General features: G+C 39.1%; 1 protein-coding gene across 7 annotated transcripts in view; it reads left to right on the top strand.

The window, feature by feature from the left end:
• The first annotated feature begins 6649 nt into the window (after positions 1-6649).
• The window catches only part of unm_hu7910 (un-named hu7910), a 63043-nt gene continuing 49626 nt past the window's right edge, over positions 6650-20066 (top strand). For 4 of the 7 annotated variants that reach the window (XM_042398909.1, XM_042398912.1, XM_042398910.1 and 1 more), the window contains exons 1-3: positions 6650-6874; positions 15287-15493; positions 19213-19257. In XM_042398909.1, the coding sequence (XP_042254843.1) occupies positions 6835-6874; positions 15287-15493; positions 19213-19257 (292 nt within the window). In that variant the 5' untranslated portion in view covers positions 6650-6834. The remainder of the gene's footprint in view (positions 6875-15286; positions 15494-19212; positions 19258-20066) is intronic. The other 3 variants (XM_042398913.1, XM_042398911.1, XM_042398914.1) reach the window with 3 other exon arrangements.

The following is a 20066-nucleotide window of genomic DNA, read 5'->3' as shown; positions in this document are numbered from 1 at the left end:
TTGTATATTTATGGTGAATTATTGTGATTTCTCCCTTGTTCACATTAGTGTTTGGCACTAAATGATAATTTATGTTATTGTCTATTGATAAATATGTGGGAAACTGGGCTTTATTGATGGATTTTTTCTTCCTATTAGATTGTTGGCTGATTTTATTGTAAGTGTTTGTTTCCCTGCAGTTTATACAGACTTGTGAAGCCTGAACACATTGTCAGTCTACAGGTGAGCAAAGACCGCTCCTTCCTTTAAATACAAATACTGACAGAAGCTGAAATAGCAGTTAAAATGGAAATGCTGAGAAAAAGTTTCAGTTTGAGTGAAAACATTGAAAGAAGTATCACAGAGTTGATCCTGAACACAGTAAAAATGACACGCAGAAGAAGAAACAGGATGTTAAATTCCCCCAAATAACAAGAAAACTAAGTTGTGAAAACTGTTTAATATCTCCGGATGACGTCATGGTTAAGTTTCCTAAAGTTGATATAGCATAAAAATATAAACTTCTATCTGAAAGATGTTCAATAATTTAGACATAATGTCTGAGGATAATAAAGTGGAAATCTATATACACTTTTCTCTATTTGAAAACACATTTTAAATGAAATGCATGTAAAAACACACAGTTTGACTACAGCAGCATCTTCTTCTGTTGTCTGTTTTTCAGTCTGCTGTCCTCCTCCCACCATGATCAATTATTTCCCATCATGCCGCTGTGTCCAGTCCATACTGTGAGATGTACAAGAGTCTCCCCCTTGTGTTCGATATCGGTTATTTTAATAATTGTGGCAATAAAAGAACAGTAACTTCTCTTTATCGGAGTGTGTTGTCATAATTATTACCGCGCCGTCTGTTTTCTGTAGATTTAAACTCGTTAAACAGTTTTCTGTTTGCACTTAATGAAAAATAATCTACATACCAGACTCGGTTTTGTTTTTATTCAATATATGAAACTATTCACACATTAATGAGCTTTTATGAGGAATCTCTCAGCTGACGGGATGTTTGTGTGTGTGTGTGTGTGTACATGTGTGTGTGTGTGTGTGTGTGTGTGAAGGGGTTAATGCATGGTTCACGGCTGGTATGTGACACATGATCTTTATTAGTGAACTGTGTGTGTGTGTGTGTTTGGCTTGTGTGCTTGTGTGTAAAAGACAAGTGTGTGTGTGTGTGCTCATTAAAACACACACACACGCACACACAGCTGTCAGTCTGGCTGTGAAGCCTCAATCCACCATCTAAACCCAACAATCAGCAGTAAACCCAAGATCACTAACATGTTTCTAACAGTTCTGCTCTGAAAGCCTCACGTTCTCCTCTCTGTTTACTAAAGACGTGTTTCCTGATCGTCTGCTTTCAGTCATTAATCATTTCCTTCATCAACCAATCAAACTTTATATGTTTGGCACCTTTCTTTGTACAGGTTAGTGAAATTTAAAGATGACTGACAAGCTGATAAGAATAAATGTAAACAGTAAAACAATTTGAGACGAATGCACACTAGAAAAAAAGTTAAACTAGAATTAAGAAAAAAATGACAATGTAATAATACTAATAAAATAAAATAAAATAGGAACTAGATAAAAAAAGATAAAGACATTGACAAGAGGAAAAGTAACACTTTAACTGATGAGGAAACTCTGATATATAAGCTCAGGAATTTAAAAGATGTTGAACATCAGTTTTGGACAAGTTCAACATCAATATCATCTGTCAGAGGAGGAGCAGGAGATTAAAACAGAACAAGACTAAACCCTCCTGTTGTCTTCCTGTCGACCATACAACCTTTGTCCTCCCGGGTCAATTTTGACTCGGGGAGAACAAAAGTCCACAGATGCTATAAATTTTAATAAAACACCTAAAATTCAATGAAAGTAGTGATCATTACTTTTCCTTGCAAAGTGTGTGATATAGAACCATCCATGTGATTTTCAGGCAATTAGATGAAAGAAATCCATATTTCTGATATAAAAACATTTGAAAACTGGTCATATTTGACCCGATGACAACAGGAGGGTTGAATACAAACTAAACTGAAGACGGGACGAGGTGCAGGTGGAACAGGAGAACAGGAAAGGAGCTGATTGGCTGAGGAAAACCCAGAGCAGCAGAAAACACAATCCTCATCATAATCGACCGACATACATAAACCTGAAAGAATATACATGAAGACAACCTGCAAACTCTCTCATACAATAATCTCATGATGATGCAACTCCTCAGACATACAAACAAATGTCAAACTCTTCAGTCACATTTCACAACCAGAGTGAAAGCAAACTTCAGTGTCCTGTATAAAAGCCTCCTCCCACTCAGCCCAGTATAACAAACAGGGAAGAAGTCTGGTGGATGATGGTACCTGTGACTGTGACAGGATCACCAAAGTTCCTGTATGAATCTGCAGACGGTTTGAAGTTGACTTAGACGAGATACGTTTGTACCTGAAGTTTATTTATAGCAACTTGTAGAAATGGTCACATTTCTGTAAAACAGAGCAGTACAGTTATATTTCTAACTGAGGTAAATCCAAACAATTAGCTGCATTCCCAACATTTTTGTACCAAATCCTACAAAAAGTGCCACATTTTTCACATTATAACTACAGCTGCGATGATTAATCACTCAGTCAATCAACAGAAAATTAATCAGCAACTATTTTCATCATCGATTAATCATTTTAGTCACTTTTCAAACATAAATTCTCTGGTTTTAGCTTCTCAAATTTGAAGATCAACTTATTTTACATGTCTTATATCACAGTAAACTGAATAACTTTGGGTTTTGGACGCTCAGTCAGACAAAACAGGATGTAGAAGCCAAAATATGTTGTTATTTCTGTTTATATATTGACCTGGGCGTTAAGTATTGCGTCACTTACGTTGCTTGGTTTCCTGTTATTTAACCTGTTCACTCAGGTGGTGGCGGGAGTTTTGGGGAGTTGGTGGAGCTCTGATATTTTCTGTTGACCGTCACCATCGTCTGTTTATCACTTTATTTTCACCGTCAGTTTGCATTTCTTTGTATATTTTTTTTGTGCAACAGCTGCTTGTCAGACTCTTTCATTTTTGTTTATTTTTTCAATAAAACATCAGTAAAATGTCATCTGGACTTCGGGATGGTTTTGTACGACGTGTCACATATAGGTCTGTTCTCTTAGCGGACTTTTTTGAAAAGAAGTCGCTACACAGGACATTTGAGTTGTTGGAAATTATAACATATTTTTCACTATTTTCTGATAACTCGTAGTCTAAATGATGAATCGAGAAAATAATCTGTAGATTTATTGATAATCAAAATAAAATTGTTAGTTGCAGCCATAAATATATCTATGAATTCCTGTTGTGGTTACATATTAAGCTGTTTTGGGCCATAAATGTTTGAAAACTTAAAGTCTTCCTCAACTCAAAAACATCTTCTTCTTCTTCTTCTTCTTCTTCTTCTTCTTCTTCTTCTTCTTCTTCTTCTTCTTCTTCTTCTTCTTCTTCTTCTTCTCTGTGCGGTTTGTTTTCATTCATCTGCTGAACTCACCTTAAATCTCAGTTTAACAGGTGAACCTACGAGCAGGATTTGTGACATCACAGCTAGTCTGGCGCCAATCAGGGGGCCGGTATGTAACTTACACCAATTATTATTCAAAGCAGAGTATTTAAAACATGTTTAAAAGCTTTCTTCATACTTTTCATACAATAAAATACAGACTTCAGGCAGGCTGGTTTGTAGTCAGATGTCAGGAGATCAAAGTGCAGCTGTGATGAATTCACCTTTTTGAAGTTCATATGAAACTTCTGAGGGAGGTCGTTCCATTTATATATTTCAATCAAACTTTAATTTGAACAAAATATTATTAAAAAATGTAATCCTGGGAGTCCTGAGGATCTTCGAGTGTCGTTATATCACCTCTGAAGACACATTTTATAGTCATGCTTTCGTATAATGTGCTTTGACCCTGTTTTAATGTGTCCCCCTCATGTGTCCCCGGGTTAAATTTAGCTGAGGTTTACATAAGGTTTAGACCTTCTCATAAACTGAAAGGTCACGGGTTCGATCCTACAGCTGCTGCTGAACCTCTGTTAGTGACACTTTATTAGTTTATTGAACACTGGGAGGCTATATTTCATGTTTTTGACACATTTTCTACTGGTACACTGAATAACTTTGCTTTTTCCTGGTGCTTTATATCAGGTGTTGTGTGCAGAGTGTAGTTTGTTGTGCTTGTTCTTCCTCTCGTTCTCTTCCTCCCGGCTGCATAAAAACTGAAAAATCAATCAAAGAAACTGAGAAATTGAGTTTTCTTGCAGGAGGAAGTCGAAGAATTCAGATATTTTATTCACAGGGTTAAACATCGGTGATACTGTACAATTTAAGCCTGACAGATGAATAAATGTTCATGTCAGACTGGGATGTTCTGTTAAATGTTATACTACAGCGCCCTCCGTCAGTTTCTGGATGTAACTGCAATCATTTCTCTCTACATCATTTTAAATCTCTCATGTCTAAAAACTTTTCTTGCAAGTTTCCTATAAATTTCTCAGTTTCAGTGGTGCAAGACTGATCTTTATTTCACATCGCCATGGTTACCAAACAGGTTTCATGTAGGTTTCAGAGTCTGAAAGTGTCTGTAAAACAGCCTTGAAATCAATTTATTTCATATTTAATTAGGAAGTTTTGAATTTTTTCCCTGAGAGGATGATACGTGATAGTAGATCAAAAACATGTAGTTATACATGTCTCACTGAACCAGTTTCAACTTTATTTTAAGTTTTCTTTTTAAGTTGTGTTTTGCAGATGTGAGACACCTGTGCACTCACCCGTCTTTATTTATCTGTAGATGTCTGTCTGCTTCCAATTTTGTCTTTCACTGTCTTTCAATATAAGTCCTGCAGGCAAATGTATGTATGAAGCAAACTTTACTACAAGGAACTCAATGTGCTTTACATTGAAATGTATGTACACACACACAGTTCGTAACTAATTTATGAGGCTTTTGAAAGTGGAAACAGTTATGACTGATCTCATCATCACCAGAGTCCCCAAAGTCACCATCTCATAGATTTCAGGAGAGGTGAGGATGGGAAACTGCCTCCTGGAATAACCAAATGTGAGAGTATAAATGTCTTGGCACTACAGTCTCTACAAACCTGATGTAGGAAAGCACAACCATAAAAGTTTTACACACCTGTTGTAAGAAAATGAGTAAAGTTTTTCTGTCAGTTTGGTGTCCTGACTGATGCTGAAACAAATATATTTTTAGTTAAATTTGAGACTGTATTATAATTTACTGGCCCTCCGTCCCATCGCTCTCCAGTTTATAAAGTTCGGTTTCACCAAAAGGATCTGAATGTTGTTAGAGATGATTCTCACCCAGCAGCAGACATCTGTTTTAAATCTGAGCGTTTTAAAAGAAATACATCACCTGAGATTATTCAACTCTTGAATGATAAAGTTTTGACACATTTTTTTAGTTGGTTGTCTTTTTAAATATTTATGACTTTCATATTTTTTGCTTCTCTGGTCTTTCTGTACACACAACATCTATTTTATGTCCATCCTGGGAGAGGAAACCTCCTCTGTTGCTCTTTCTGAGGTTTCCTCCATTTTTCCCTGTTAAAGAGTTTTTAGGGTTTTTTTTCCTTATTTAAATCAAGAGTCATCAAGAGAGGGCAGAGGATGTTGTATTGCTGTACAGATTGTAAAGCCCACTGAGGCAAATTTGTCATTTGTGATATTGGACTATAGTAATAAAAATTGACTTGACTTGACTTGAATATGTTTAGGTTATTTAACCTCTGAATTGCAGAGGTACCACATTTAATATCTTTCCAGCTTATCTTTTGCTTTATGGTGCTCTGTGTATTTTAAAATGTTCTTATGATTATGGTTTTATTATTAGTATGTTGTCAACTCAACTCAAATCTGGATCTTAGGTCCATTTAGAAAACCTCTAAATAATTTAACTTTAATTTCTGTTTTCTGATATCTAGTAGAGATAATAGACATACACAGGTGGAAAAGGATACATGCAAACTTAAGTATAATATTCAATATGTCCAATATGGGATTTAAATACCGAGCATGCACTTAATATTAAAATACAGTAGGGGGAGCTTCTCACTTTACACATCATCCATCTGATAAAAGATGGTGATGATGATGATTAATTCTATAATGGTGACCAGGAGGATGATGATAATAATGACTGTATGTAGTATATGAAGAAGGAGCTACATAGGCTATGTAATGATTTTGATAATGGCTTTATCCTTACCTTAACAATTGATGGGAGAAAGTGTTTTTGTGCACTGCGATGTCATTGTTCTTAACTTTTAATTATGCACTATGTTGTTGTTGTCATTTCCATTAAAACCTCCTCTATTAGGCATGACATATAGTAATAAAGTATTTTTAAATTATAATAATGATCTCGGTTTATGTCACGTATGCTCTCTCCGCCCCAGATGTTTAAAACTCCTTTTCCTCGTCTGCCACGTTTTTGCTGCTTTCCAAGGAGAGTTACGACGCTGGGAAGCTGCACCGCGACGTGATTGGTCCAAAATGATAAGAGCCCGCCTTAGATCCCGCCTACGAGCTAGTTCCGTGGCTCTGATTGGCGGAAGGTGTAATCAATCACCGTTACCATGGACTTTGGCTTTACTGGTATCCAAGTAAAAGACGTGATTTTTGGGGGGTGAACTCGGAGCTTCATCAATGAGAGCGGAGCGCAGAAACCGACCAGGAACGTTGATTTAGTTCATGTTTTTTCACACATTTACAGCTAATTTAGCTTGTTAGTTGGTCGCTTCTTAACAGACGAACCCGCACTGGTGAATTTACGAAGCGATGGCCCAGAGAAAAAATCCCAAAACCCACTCCAAAAAAGGTCAGTACCCTTTTCCTGCTACATTGGACGCGCCTGCATGTCCTCTGTACATATTCCCAATTCATATCCTGCAGTTTAAAGTTGTTTGTCCTGTCGGCAAAGATGCACATACGGTAGAATAACACGGGAGATGCTGGTAGGAATCGTTAGAATACATTGTTCAATACGGCTATAGCATACTGACACAAGATGCAACACACTCCACCTTTCACGGTTGTTTCGCCCCGCGGTTCCCACAGTCCTTCCCCGGCCAGAGGAGCCTCCCGCCGGGCGTGAAGGAGCAGCGTGAACCCGCAGTAAAACTCAACATTTTATTCAAGTTAACCCAGTTTTACGAATATAACCTACGCCGAACTGAGTAGTGGTTTATAAAGCTTCGTGCTAATGTCACAATTCGTGTTTTCTTTGGTGTTTACTTTGCTATTAAACAAGAGTTTATAAAACTGTAAGAAATTTGAATAGAGTCTGGTTTGACGTTCTCGCGATACAAGAAAACGGGGCTGGTTTAGTCATTTTTTGCTTGCTAGCTGTCAGAATATACTGAATTTAGAGGACTTCAGCTATCAAACTGACTATTTATTTGTTAAGTTTAAATCAAGTGATGCTCTGTGTGACCGCTAGCTTGCTGGTCCAGTGGTGGCATGTAAGTGGCCCAGTAAATGACGCTAAGCTACCTCAGCTACCATAGGTCATATAGCCTGCTAACAGTAGCTAACAAGCTATTAACTTTTCAACAGACACTCAGCAGTTCATGTTCTGTGATTATTTGCATGTTTTTAAACCGAAGGGTCAAGGATGAACTCATGTAAACCCATTTTACTGCCCTTGTTTACACATTTATAAGCCTCACATAAAGCTTTCAGGTTATTAAACATTCATAACTTGGTCATTTAGATGGATGGACATGGATGGACCCCCAGTGGTCCTTGAGGGGGCTCCATCCAATAATAATGCTCATGGGGTTCATACACATCTAAAAGCAAAACTCCTCTCAGATGGGGAACCCTGGGACAAAATCTGATCAAATGGGGGTCTGTGGTCTATTTTGTGTCAGTCTAGGGGTCCTTGATGCTTTAGGTGATAGCCTGCTAACAGAAGCTAACCTACTATTAACATTTCAACAGACACTCAGCAGTTCATGGTTGATGTTCTGTTTTATTTGTATGTTTTTAAAATGCAGAGTTGGGGATGAAATCGAGGAAAAACTGATGTAAACCCACTTTACTGACCCTGTTTATTTTAAGCCTCATATAAAGCTTTCAGGTTATTCCACATTCATAACATGGTCATATCATGATAAGTGATCAGTATAATGAATAAAAAAACTATATATATTTCTGTTATTGTAAGTGTGTTTGTTGTGGTCTTTAGTGAGTTCAGTGAACTTATCATACTTCATTTCTGTGACACTCTGAGATGTGCTGTGATATTAGCACCAAAATCTTATTATTGCATTTATTTAATCTTCTTATTCATCACTTGATTCCTTTCACTCAAGATCAGCAAAGAGTTCCTTCCTCTTCTCAGTCTCTCGATTACTGTTATTCCCAACTATGTTAGCATTAATTACCACTAACATTAGTGCTTTGCATTTAGATGGCTGAATGTAAACACAGCTTTGTGTGTGTCAAGACAGAAACTCACAACACGAGATAGAAATGAACCTCTATTCTGACCTACTTTCTGTACGTATGGGAATGCAAATACAACAGCCGGCTTGTGTCCTGCCAACACAAAGCCAGGTTGTACAAACTTATAGTGACTAAAAGTGAAACTTGTGTTGTAACTGGCCTCAAAAAGAGTATTTTTCACCCACTGCTCTTATTTGCTCGTTAGCAACAACACATGCAACAACTGTTACAGCAGGAACAAGGTGCAGCAAAGAATAACATGCAAAATAACCAGTGTTCTGCCTGCAAACACCACGCGCTGTCATGTGCAGATTTTAATAGAGTCAGACGGTGATTCACACATAATCATCATCAGTGACTTTAAGGCTGAATGGTGCCTGAAGTATTAGTCCTCATTTCTTGGTTAGATTTTCCTCTCTTTCCTGATTAAATGAATCATTTCACCTATTTCATACTGTATGAACATGTCAGATTGTGTTATGGAAATGTTTGTGGACTTAAGAAGTTTGGCTGCTTTTATTGAATAAAGGGTTTTGTAGAAATAGGTATTACTAGTAAAGTATTCTGAGGCATTGCTGTGGCACCAGTGTACAGTCATTTTTAACCAAAACTATGTTGTCTTGTGTTTTCTTGTGAAAATGACTCGTGTCCACGCAGCATTTCTAGGTTGTTTCTGTGTTTCTCTTCTTATTCGTCCTCTTTTCAGTTGACAAACCACAAAACTGCATCACAGCCAACATCTGGTAAAGAGTGGGACAGTTGGATGAGAGGAAGTTGTCTTTTTAACTTTGACTGGGCAGCTACAGACAGTCTGTTACTCTGCTGAGTGTCAGTCTGTTCAGTTCAGACCCTCACTGTGTTTTAATGCAGCTCAATTCACAATAGTCACATTTACATATTTTCCTGTTTCTGTTGTCAGTCAACGGAACAAGCAGGAAACAGTGATTTAATTACGGCTCATAAATAAGACACGTTAACCAGCTGAAAAAAAATCATTATGTTATGGTTCCGACATTTAAAATGATAAGTTAGAGGCGTCTAAAGGTTTTCTTTTCAACAAGGGCTACAACTAACAATTATTTTCAATATTGATTTCAAAATTGATCATTTTCTTGAGTAATTGTTTAGTCTACCAGTTGTCAGAAAATAGTGAAAAATGTGCTTTTTCATTTCCCACTGCTGAAGGAGATGTATTAAAATGTCCTGTTTTGTCTGTCCAGTAGCAGTAAATCTTCAAAGTTGAGAAGCTGAAACCGGAGAACATTTGGTGTTTTTGTTTGACAAATGACTAAAACGATTAATTGATTAACCGTCATAATTTCTCAGAGCCCATGGTAACATCTTCAAAACTCTTGTTTGTCCAACCAACAGTCCAAAACACCAAAATAATCAGTTTAATATCATATATTCCAAAAAAGCATCAAATCCTCATATTTGAGAAGCTGAAACCAGCAAATATTTGGTACATTTACTTTAGAAAATAACAAATTTATAAAAAAAAGTTGACAATTAATTTTCTGTTGAGCGATTAATTGACTAATCATTGCAGATCTATTCAACTTTATTAGGGTTTCAACTCACAATTATTTTCATTATGGATTAATCTGTTGATTATTTTCGTGAGTAATTGATTAGTTGTGTGGTCTATAAAATATCAGAAAATGGTGAAAAATATCAATCATTGTTTCCTAAAGCCCAAGATGACGTCCTCAGATGTCTTCTAGTGTCCCAACCAACAGTCCACAACCCAAAGATATTCAGCTTACTGTTAGTGACAACTAAAGAAACCCGAAAATAGTCACATTTGAGAAACTGGAACCAGAACTTGGATTTTTCTTTTCTAAAAAGAATGACCCCAGTTAGGGATGTCAATGGTTAACTGTTAATCGGTTAACCGCCACAAATATTTTGGACTGGTTACGCATGTCGGTCTATAGGTTAATTTGCATACACACTATGGTAACAGCAAGATAATTACGTGTTCACAACATCAGTTGTTCTTTTTGAATGAATAAAGCACTGGTGCAAAACCAGCTCCTCCACAGAGTGATGCATTATGGGTTGTTTGTAGCCTTAATGTTGCTAGTTTAGCGAGTGTCTTAAAGTCTCTTTATAGTGAGCGTGTTAGAGTCAGTCAGCACTAAAAGTGTTTGGTTAGTCCAGTTTAACCTGCAGGAGTTTCTGAAGGATCGTGTAGCGTGTTTTTCTGCCACAGAGGAAATAAATTCATGATGAGTGAAAAGAGTCCAAAGCTCGACTGCAGAAACGGAATATGTCAAGCTGCCAAATACCACTGTCACATATGATAAGGAGGGGGGGGGGTCGTCTTATTATCAGGCTCGCCTTATATTTGGACCAGTACAGTACTAGCACTATGCTGCACCACATTAAGAACAAGCACCCGGCTGCCATGTCTGAGAATGGCTCGCAGTCACAGCCAAAGATCACGCTACTGCTAGCCGGTGGAGAAAGCACTGGTCCGAGGCCATCACCTAGTTGGTGTGTTGCATGATTGAGACTGATATGCTGCCAATCAGTGTGATATTGAGTGAGTGTGATATAGAGATTGAAAGAGCTAGTTTGGTACCTCGAACCCGAGTACATCATGCAGTCGAGAGCTACTGTGACTAAACACTTTGAGGAGAAGAAGGATTAGCTAAAAATCAAGCTAGCCAGGGCAGACAAGCTAGCTCTGACCACCGACTGCTGAGCACAAACAAAAGCTACATCACAACTTAAAAATGACCTGGTTAGTTGACAGTTAATGGGTGTCAGCAACCGAAACTTGACATCCCTGCTCCAAATGATTAATAGATTATGAAAATAGTTGGCAGCTAATTGATTAATCGACTAATCGTTGCAGCTCTAAACTTAACTGCCGCACGGCCCCGACCTTCACTGGGCAGCTGATGTCATCATTTTACAAATGCTTAATTTTACACCGTACACAATGAAACACAGAGCTGGTGTTTTAATATTTATACACTCTGAAGACCCTCAGCATGAAACAGAGACAATAAGATGCAATTACAAATTTAACGGGCGTAGTGTGGACGTAACATAGTCTGCTGTAGCCCAGTTAAGTGTGTGTGTGTGTGTGTGTGTGTGTGTGTGTGTGTGAACAAACAAGTGTCAAGGTTATTTAGTGGGCTATTCTGTCCTCTCTGGCATCTGACACACACATATATACACACACACACACACAAACCCTGGGTTTGTCAGCTCTAATAATAGTGTGGATCAGGTTCTGGATGACCAGTAGACTGCAGCCCATTAGTGTCTAACACTGTGCTGCTGGGAGGAAGAGGAGGAGGAGGAGGAGCGCTCTCTCTCTCTCTTTGTCCTGATTAGCTCATTTGCTTTCTGACATTCTCCTAGATCGCTGCTTTTCTTCTTGGATGATCAATAATTTGTTCTTTCGGATTGTTTTTATCTCTTTTCATTACCTCATTGATTTCTTACTGGTGCTTTTGAAGCTGCTATTTTGTATAGTTTTCTTGAGGCACTTTGTAATATTTTTGAAAAGTTTTATATCGAAATAGATTTGTCATTTCCTGAGTTTACCTCTTTTTTCATTCTGTTTTTTGGCTTTATCTTTTACTTGAACATCACCGGCACTAAACTTCATATTTTAAGCAAACATTTGTATTTATTTTAATGGTGGTTTAGTGTTTAACCTACTGGTATCACTGGTCGGGAGCATTTATCCACAGTTTTCCCAATCTGAGACCTGAGACAACCCATGCAGCGCTACCGCCACTATGGCACGTCCTACCCACCCTCCTCCTCCTCTGCCTCCTCAGTTCCTGTAGAGGAGGTCCGTGCCGAGGAGGAGGAGGAGGAGGAGGAAGAGGAGGTGGAGGTGGTGTACGTTGAAGAGGAGGTGTATGAGGAGGAGGAGGAGCCGCTGATAGAGGAGGAGGTGTTCCAGGAGACAGGTAGGACTGGTGTACGAATGGGGTTTGACCTGGTTTGATTCAGTGATGGTTTGGTTCTTATCTGGCCTGGTTTGGCTCGGTTAGGAGGCGTTACTCAGGAGGAGGTCCCACCGACGCAGGAGGAGGTGACACCTGCTGTCTCGGAGACAGGTAGGAAAGGTGTTTGAGCTCGGTTTGGCATGGATGAGCAGGAGAGCTCAGCGATACATGGCTTCGTTTTTAACCCAGATTAACTTGATTTTCTGAAGTTTTCATTGGCCTGGATTTGTTTTGTTGGTTTGGTTTGACCTGGTTCAGTGTGCAGCATGTTTTTATTGCAAACTCCACACATCGCTGTTTTCATTGGGTGAAGACTGTTTTTACTGTAAAAGCACTGCAGTAAAGTCTTTTATTTATTGTGAAATAGCTGTAGAAAGTCTTGCATGAGAATGGATCCAGTGATACTCCTGGTTTGGCACGGTTTGACTTGGCTGAGTAACAATCTGATACCAAAGCTCTTTTTCCCCTGAAATTCTCTGGACTTCTTCATGTGGAACTGATCAACATCATTCTTCTAAAGCCTCTTTTTGACCAAAAAGTTCCAGGAACTCTGGAACCAGGAACTAAACCAGGAAGTCCCTTTGTGCATCTTAAGAACTTTTATTAAATTGAATTGAAGAAGGACTGTCAGCCTTGCAATCCGCAGGGACGGAGCTTTGTAGAGATGGTAGCAGTAGCACGGCGTTCCATTGGAAGAGGAAGAAGAAGAAACACAACAACGACAATGGCGGAGTTCTTCATGCGAGTGTTGTTCTTTTTATCCTCTACTTTGACAGCTTGTTCAGAGTTAAACGTTGCTATCAACCACCTTTCTCTGCTCAGACTGTTGGAATCTGCTGCAATAAACTAAATGTCAGGAAGATGCTGTGGAAACAGAAAATATACCATTTCTTCTTTGCTGGTTTTTGTGGGGCTGACTTGCTCATCTGTCCTCTGCACATGCCCAGTAGGAAGAGAATTACCAGTTTTGGCATTTTAATATAGACGGAGATATTTGCAGAAACAAGCTGAAACTTCTGCAGTGGACGCAGGTCGTTTTTGCTCGAAAACAGCGTTTTAGAATTTCGCCGGCTTAATGTAGACGTCTCAACATCCTTTTTAGGCTCGTCCAAACTTTGACTGTGGTCTAAGTTACAATGCATCAACATACTATGAGGCCCACACCATCACGTTCAACCTGTCTAGCACTAGTATAAAAGTAGCAACTAATGATTATTTTCAGTATCAATTATTCTGTGGATTATTTCCTTGAATAATTGATTGGTTGTTTGGCCTTTTGGAATGGGAATCTAAGCGGTTACTTTCTCACCTGGAAAAACATTAAAACTTAATAAAGCGACATATTAACAGTCCTACAGTGGAAATGACACCAGACTGATGGATCAGGGGGTTCAACAGAAAGGAGATAATGATGAAGATGATGTACGCATTAACTCAGTCATTGGTATTTAATATGAGATGTGTTCAGAGTGTGTGTTTGTAAATTTCCATCACTGTGTACCAATCAGTTTGCAGTGATGCATTTATTGATCAGACAGCTATAAATAAACAACAGTAACTAATCCAATGATTAAAAGAATAATGAAAACTGATTGTGGCCAAACATCCAGGGTGGTTTCAGTTTTTATTCAGATTATAAGTGAAGGACACAACCAGCAGAACTTCCATGATGGACCAGAGTGAGTCAATGAAGTGATGAAAGTTACTGAAACAAAGTTAAGAAACTATATTTATTATGTAGAATGAAAAAAAAGAACTTCAGTTTGGGATGATGGTTGTTTAGCCTTTGACAGTAGAATTCAGGACGGTTGTGGGACACTGAGGAAACAAGTTCATTTTGAACCCTGCTGTCATGGAAGACTGAAAAACTAAAGAAGCTGGAAGAATTTTAGCCTTTTTTCCTTAAAACAAACAATCACAATGAACCCCGAGTTAAATAAAAGCTTCCAAACATGTTGATACAGGTGTTTAACAGCCTTGATAATGTCTTTGATGAAGTTAGTTGCATCACTAATGTTCGACAGTAAAGAACCTTTATTGCTTTTAGAAACACTAACACATTAACCACACAGAGACTCTCAGAGCAGTCTGATGGTTTCTATAAAGGACCAGACTATTTCTGGTTTCTATCTTGAGCATTAAGGCCATTAATTAGACTTGATTGTAAGCAGACAGCTGTTGTAATGAGCTGCAGCCATTTCAGTCTTCAGTAGTGGACGAGCAGCTGTTGTCACTCTCTGTCTGTCTGTCAGGGTCATATTGACTCTATTCCTGTGTCAGTCCGCCCTCTGCAGCGGCAGCAGCAGCCATATTGTCTCCTCTCTGGCCTTCTGCTGGACTTCTTTAAGACTATATCCAATGTTCCTGTGTGACCTTTTTAAAATATCTTTGTAGCACTTTTTTAAAGCAAAAATACCAAATATTTGATGTTTCAGCTTCTCAGTTGCAGCTCAGTAAGGAAACACTGTCCACAAGGAAAAACTCTGTCAGTGTTGATATGTGCACCTGTTATCTGTTGTGTCAAGTTCCTCCATGTCTGCGTTGACACACTTCCTGTGTTTAGTCAGATTTCAGAATTACTCACCTCAGTGTCTCTAACCATGTGATGTGGCCCATGCTAACAGAAAACCTCAAACCCGATCCCAGTCAACAGTTTAACCAGTATATCAGGTGGCTGTAAACGACCATAGCAACAGTGCTTAAAGCTCCATTGCTGATTAAATAACCTAACGGTGGTTTCATTAGTCTGTCACTCTGTATTATTGTATTAATGACCCTGTTTTCACTGTGATTGACGTCCTCAGAGGCGAAGACAACACCTGTGGAAAGCAAGAATGGAAAGAGGACGGATGGTGGAGGTGGGGGAGGAGGAGGAGGAGGAGGAGGAGGGGATGCAGGAGGAGGTCCTAAATATTCCATGTTTACCTGGTTTGTGGTCCTGGCTCTGCTGGGAGTCTGGAGCTCCGTGGCTGTGGTCTACTTCGACATCGTGGACTACGACAGCGTCATCGGTAAGCAAGACTGTCAGGTTGATTGTAGCGTCATTATTAAGGTGCAGGAATGATGTGCAGGCGATCAATTAAATCAGAGGTCATCAGTAGGTCACACTGATCCTTAAATGTCATGTGATCAGATGTCGACAGAGTCTGCCTTCAAAACAGTCACATGTCTCTGCTCCAGAGAGTTAACTTCATGTTTTTCAACTAATCACTTAATCGACTAATCATTACAGTTTTAATGTTTACCAAAAAAATGTAATTGAAGATTCTGATACTTCTCAGATGATAACAGTCACGTAAAACATTTGTTAAGAAAATGTTGTCAAAAGCGCTTAAATTCAGAGCTGCAACAATTAGTCAAAAATTAATCAGCAACTATTTTGAAAAACTCTCTTGACCAGAGAAATGTGACTGTTTTTGAATCTGGTAAAATCTGATTTCAGTCATTATTCAAGCAATGAAAACAATCATTAGTTGTGCACAAAGCTTCAATATTTAATACGATGAAATTACATCAAATATAACAAACAAATATTCATTAAATGTGACGAACTAGTAAGTTTCATGTTTTCAGGATATAAACTGCAGCAATAAAACTATCAGCAGTGTGTTGTCACATTTGGCTGGCCTAGTTTTGGTTCCCACACAAACTCACACTCACACGCACACACACACACACACACACACACACACACACACACACAATCAGATGCTGCGCTGAAAGTTTCAAAATGTTTTTTTTTCATACAGGAACTTTGTCTCTGTCTTCATGTGGTTATGACAGTCATGCAGGACTTTCACAACCTGTTTCTCTCAGACAAACACACACAAACACAAACACACTCACACACACACACACACACACACACACACACACTCACACACACACACACAGAGAGGTGACTCTACCGCACTACGTGTCAGAAGACACATTTATCTCGTCTCCTTCATATCTTCCATCTCACATTATGGCAGTTTGTCTCACACATCAGTCAGATGGAAACAATAGATGAGAGATACTGAAGTCAAGTTGTGAACAGTTTATGAATGACTGCCTGTGGAAGAGTCAATATAAAGTTAAAGATGTGTCGTATCAGGCTGGATTCTGGGTTTATGACGGCAGAAAAACACAGCAGAGTTAATTATTTGTTAAGTTAAACTTTGCTTCTGTGCTTCTTCTCTTTGCTCTGTGTATTTGAAGTCTCTCAGGGCTGCATGATGTGGAAAAATACACAAAGTAATAAAACTAAGGTGTAAGTAAAAACATTAAATTCATGAATCATTTGCTCTGACCCGTGTGTGCAAACCTTTGCAAATTTGCATAACTTGAGATTAAAACTGAAACACTTAAAGCTTAAAGCTCCTCAGATGTGAAGATCTGTTGCTTTTCACATGATTTTAGATTGTTGGTTGGACCAAAAACATACTGACAAAGTGATTAATTAAGAAAATAATTGACAGATTAATTGCTGATAGTTTGTTGCAGCCTTAGTTTAGATCATATCTGAATGTGTGAATGTTTTATGAATGAGGCCCAGTTAGACTCTGAATATGAACAGTCTGTGTCACTGAAATCCAAATCATTTCCTCCAAATGATCATTCTGAACACTGGATAATAATATATATCCTGTAATTCAGTATTTAATCATATCCTCTTCTGATTTGCCGCCAACGTGTACAAATGAACAAATATAAATGTAGTCTACCTTTTACCAGGTGACATCATTGGAAGGAAGCAGCTCGTCTATATTTCATATGACTGCAGACGGATCCATCAGCCTTTCTTTAATCACATTCCTGGCAGCTGGAAGGCTTTTAACTGTGAAGCAGCTGCAGTCTTCAGTAAATCTAACAGGAATTCACATCTTAACTAGTAGAGTGCAGATCTCTGCTGGGTGTGTCTGGAGGTGAAGCTCCTACTGCGACGCCACAACGGCCAGATGCAACCAGCCGAGATCTGTGAAGTATTGAGGAAAGTTTTTTTGCATAGTATAGTGTAGTAGTATAATATAGTATAAGTTGTCTTATATAAATGTATGCCAGTGTTTTTGTATAGTATAATCTAGGGATGCACAATATTATCGGCACATCATCGGTATCGGCCGATAAAAGCTCTAAAATGAAATATCAGCATCGGCCATTTCTGCCGATTACGAGAGGCCGATATGTCGCCTTCTCCTCCGCCGCCTGACTGTGCTTCCCTCGACAGACTGTGTCACCCTGACGGTCCCGGTGTTTCCTCCACAGGCTGCACTCCACTCAGCCGCCCGTCAGCTCAGACCCGCTGCTTCTTCCCACTTTAATCTGAATAACAAACCGGGGCTCTGTGATCCGGTTGGATCCACGTGGAGAGCCGAGGCTAACGTTAGCTGAGAGGAGAGCGGAGCGTTAGCACAGCCAGCTAGCCTTCCGCTAGCCTCCAAGCTAACGTTAGCCTCAGCTCTCTATGAGGATACAACCGGAGCACCAAGCCCCGGTTTGTTATTCAGGTTAAAGCGGGAAGAAGCAGCTGAGTGAAGTGCAGCCTGCAGAGGAAACACCGGGACCGTCAGGGTGAAACATTCCACAGAGGAGCTGCTATGTTCAGCTGCACAGATAGGAAACGCTTTGGCTGACAGGATGTATCACTCTGTTTGAAAAAAGAAAAACTTCTTTTTGGTTTATAACGGCGGTTGGCAACCAGCGTATTAGGTGCATTACCGCCACCTTCTGCTCCGGAGTGTGGACCAGAGATTAAATCCTACACATTAATCCTGTCTGTCTAATAAACTCAATGAAAACTCTGCTGCTGCTCCACCAACTCCTCAGCCAGCTGGAAAATAATATGTGCATATTGGTATCGGCATCAGCAATCGGCCACAATGAGTTGGAAATATCGGCATATTGGCAAAAAAAACGCAATATTGTGCATCCCTAGTATAATCTCAGTTTTCATTAAGATGCATAGAATAGTGTCATGGTAACGGAGCGTCCTGGGTTCACCGAACTGTATAAACTTAATAAGGAAACAATAAGCAAGACAATAAGTCCAAATGTCTCTTTAAACACTGTTGTTTATCCAGAACATTTTATTATTTATTTAGAACATTTTGTTGTAAAAAATAAAACCCTTCCCTACCTCTCTCTCCTCTCCCAAACACAGAAGAGTTGAATCTCACTCAGTTGTCCCTCCAGGTTCCCTTACAGGCAAGACGATGGTGAAGATAACAAAAACAGGGATTTATTCATCTCGTATCCTGCCTAACTTTAGTGGATCATAACATCTTGGGTATGGAATTAATCTGCAGATTCTCCCGTTCAAGATGAGACCAAACTTTTCTATCAATATCAGTTTTTGAGCCACGACAAAGACCAAAATGTTGCCTTCAACAGAAGTCAGCCTTGTTTTTAGCCTCGCCGATTGCCAGAAATGCCTTTTGCTGTCATAAAATGGACTGCTGAAAAGACAAAATACTTACAAAATAGGTTTTTTTTATTAGGCTGATGGGTCCAGTAGTAATGTGAGATTAGCTGTGGACACACACACACACACACACACACACACACTGGGACACGCACAACCAAGCGCGTGATCTCCTTCCAGGCTTAGACAATAATGACAGAGTGAATCATCATGCAGCCCTGCGGCTCGTCTCTAATGCTGTATTGTTCTGTACTAATTCAGAGTGAATCCTCTTCTTCTTCTTCTTCCTCTTCTTGTTTCTCTCCCTGTTGTTATCTCTGCATGCAGCCAGAGCTAAGGAGTTTCGTATGAACTTTTCTGAAGTTTTACAAGGTATGGTCTCCAGATTTAAACATCTGCTAATGTCACTGGATTGTCATAATTTCCATCAGAGGGAATCACTGAAATACTCCAAAAGAGCACAGATAGGATCAAGATGGAGCCGAGAGAGCAAAGTTAATGTTAAAGGCGAGACGAAGAAGTATGTACATAGACCACAGAGGTGGAAACAACAATAGTGCTTCCTGTCTAACCAGTATACAGTCAGTAGATCATTGCAGAGATGGTTGTTTGCATCTATCTGACACCGGTGTTATAGTTAGACTCGTAGGTTTTCTTGTAATTGAGATCGCTTTCTATCAGCCTTGTAGCTTCCTGTCTAACTTTGCCTGCCAGCTGCAACCAGAAACTATAATGAAAGTACAACAAGTGTTTTAACGGCGCAGTGGTTCTGTCTTTTCTGTTGTGTCGATATACAAAACGTTTCCTGCAGGCCGATGATATGAACGTGATTATTGGTCAAATGATGAACATCATCGTTCTCCTCCTGAACCACATCCTTCCTCCTCTCACAGTTTTAATTCAGCACCTTCATAGTTCATGCACTTTGACATATTGGTTTTTTGTAGCTATTAATAAACTGTGAGCTATGTTCTTATTAATAGCTTGTATTATTATAAGAGTTCTGCTTTCCTGCCTCTAAAGGTCTAAAGTGAAGCGTCGGGACTTCTTTCAATGACCTTTATTAAGAATTTACAGTGTGACGTTAGCTTGATGAGCTAATGGATGAAATGAAGTAAAAATAAAAGACGTAGGTGTGGGTTTCTGTGCTGAACTCTGATTGATACACAGATTGATTTTGA

The sequence above is a fragment of the Thunnus maccoyii genome, chromosome 21 (genome assembly GCF_910596095.1).
Source record: "Thunnus maccoyii chromosome 21, fThuMac1.1, whole genome shotgun sequence".
Lineage (NCBI taxonomy): Eukaryota > Metazoa > Chordata > Actinopteri > Scombriformes > Scombridae > Thunnus > Thunnus maccoyii.
Note: the sequence above shows the minus strand (reverse complement) of the source record. Positions and strands in the feature narration are given on the sequence as shown.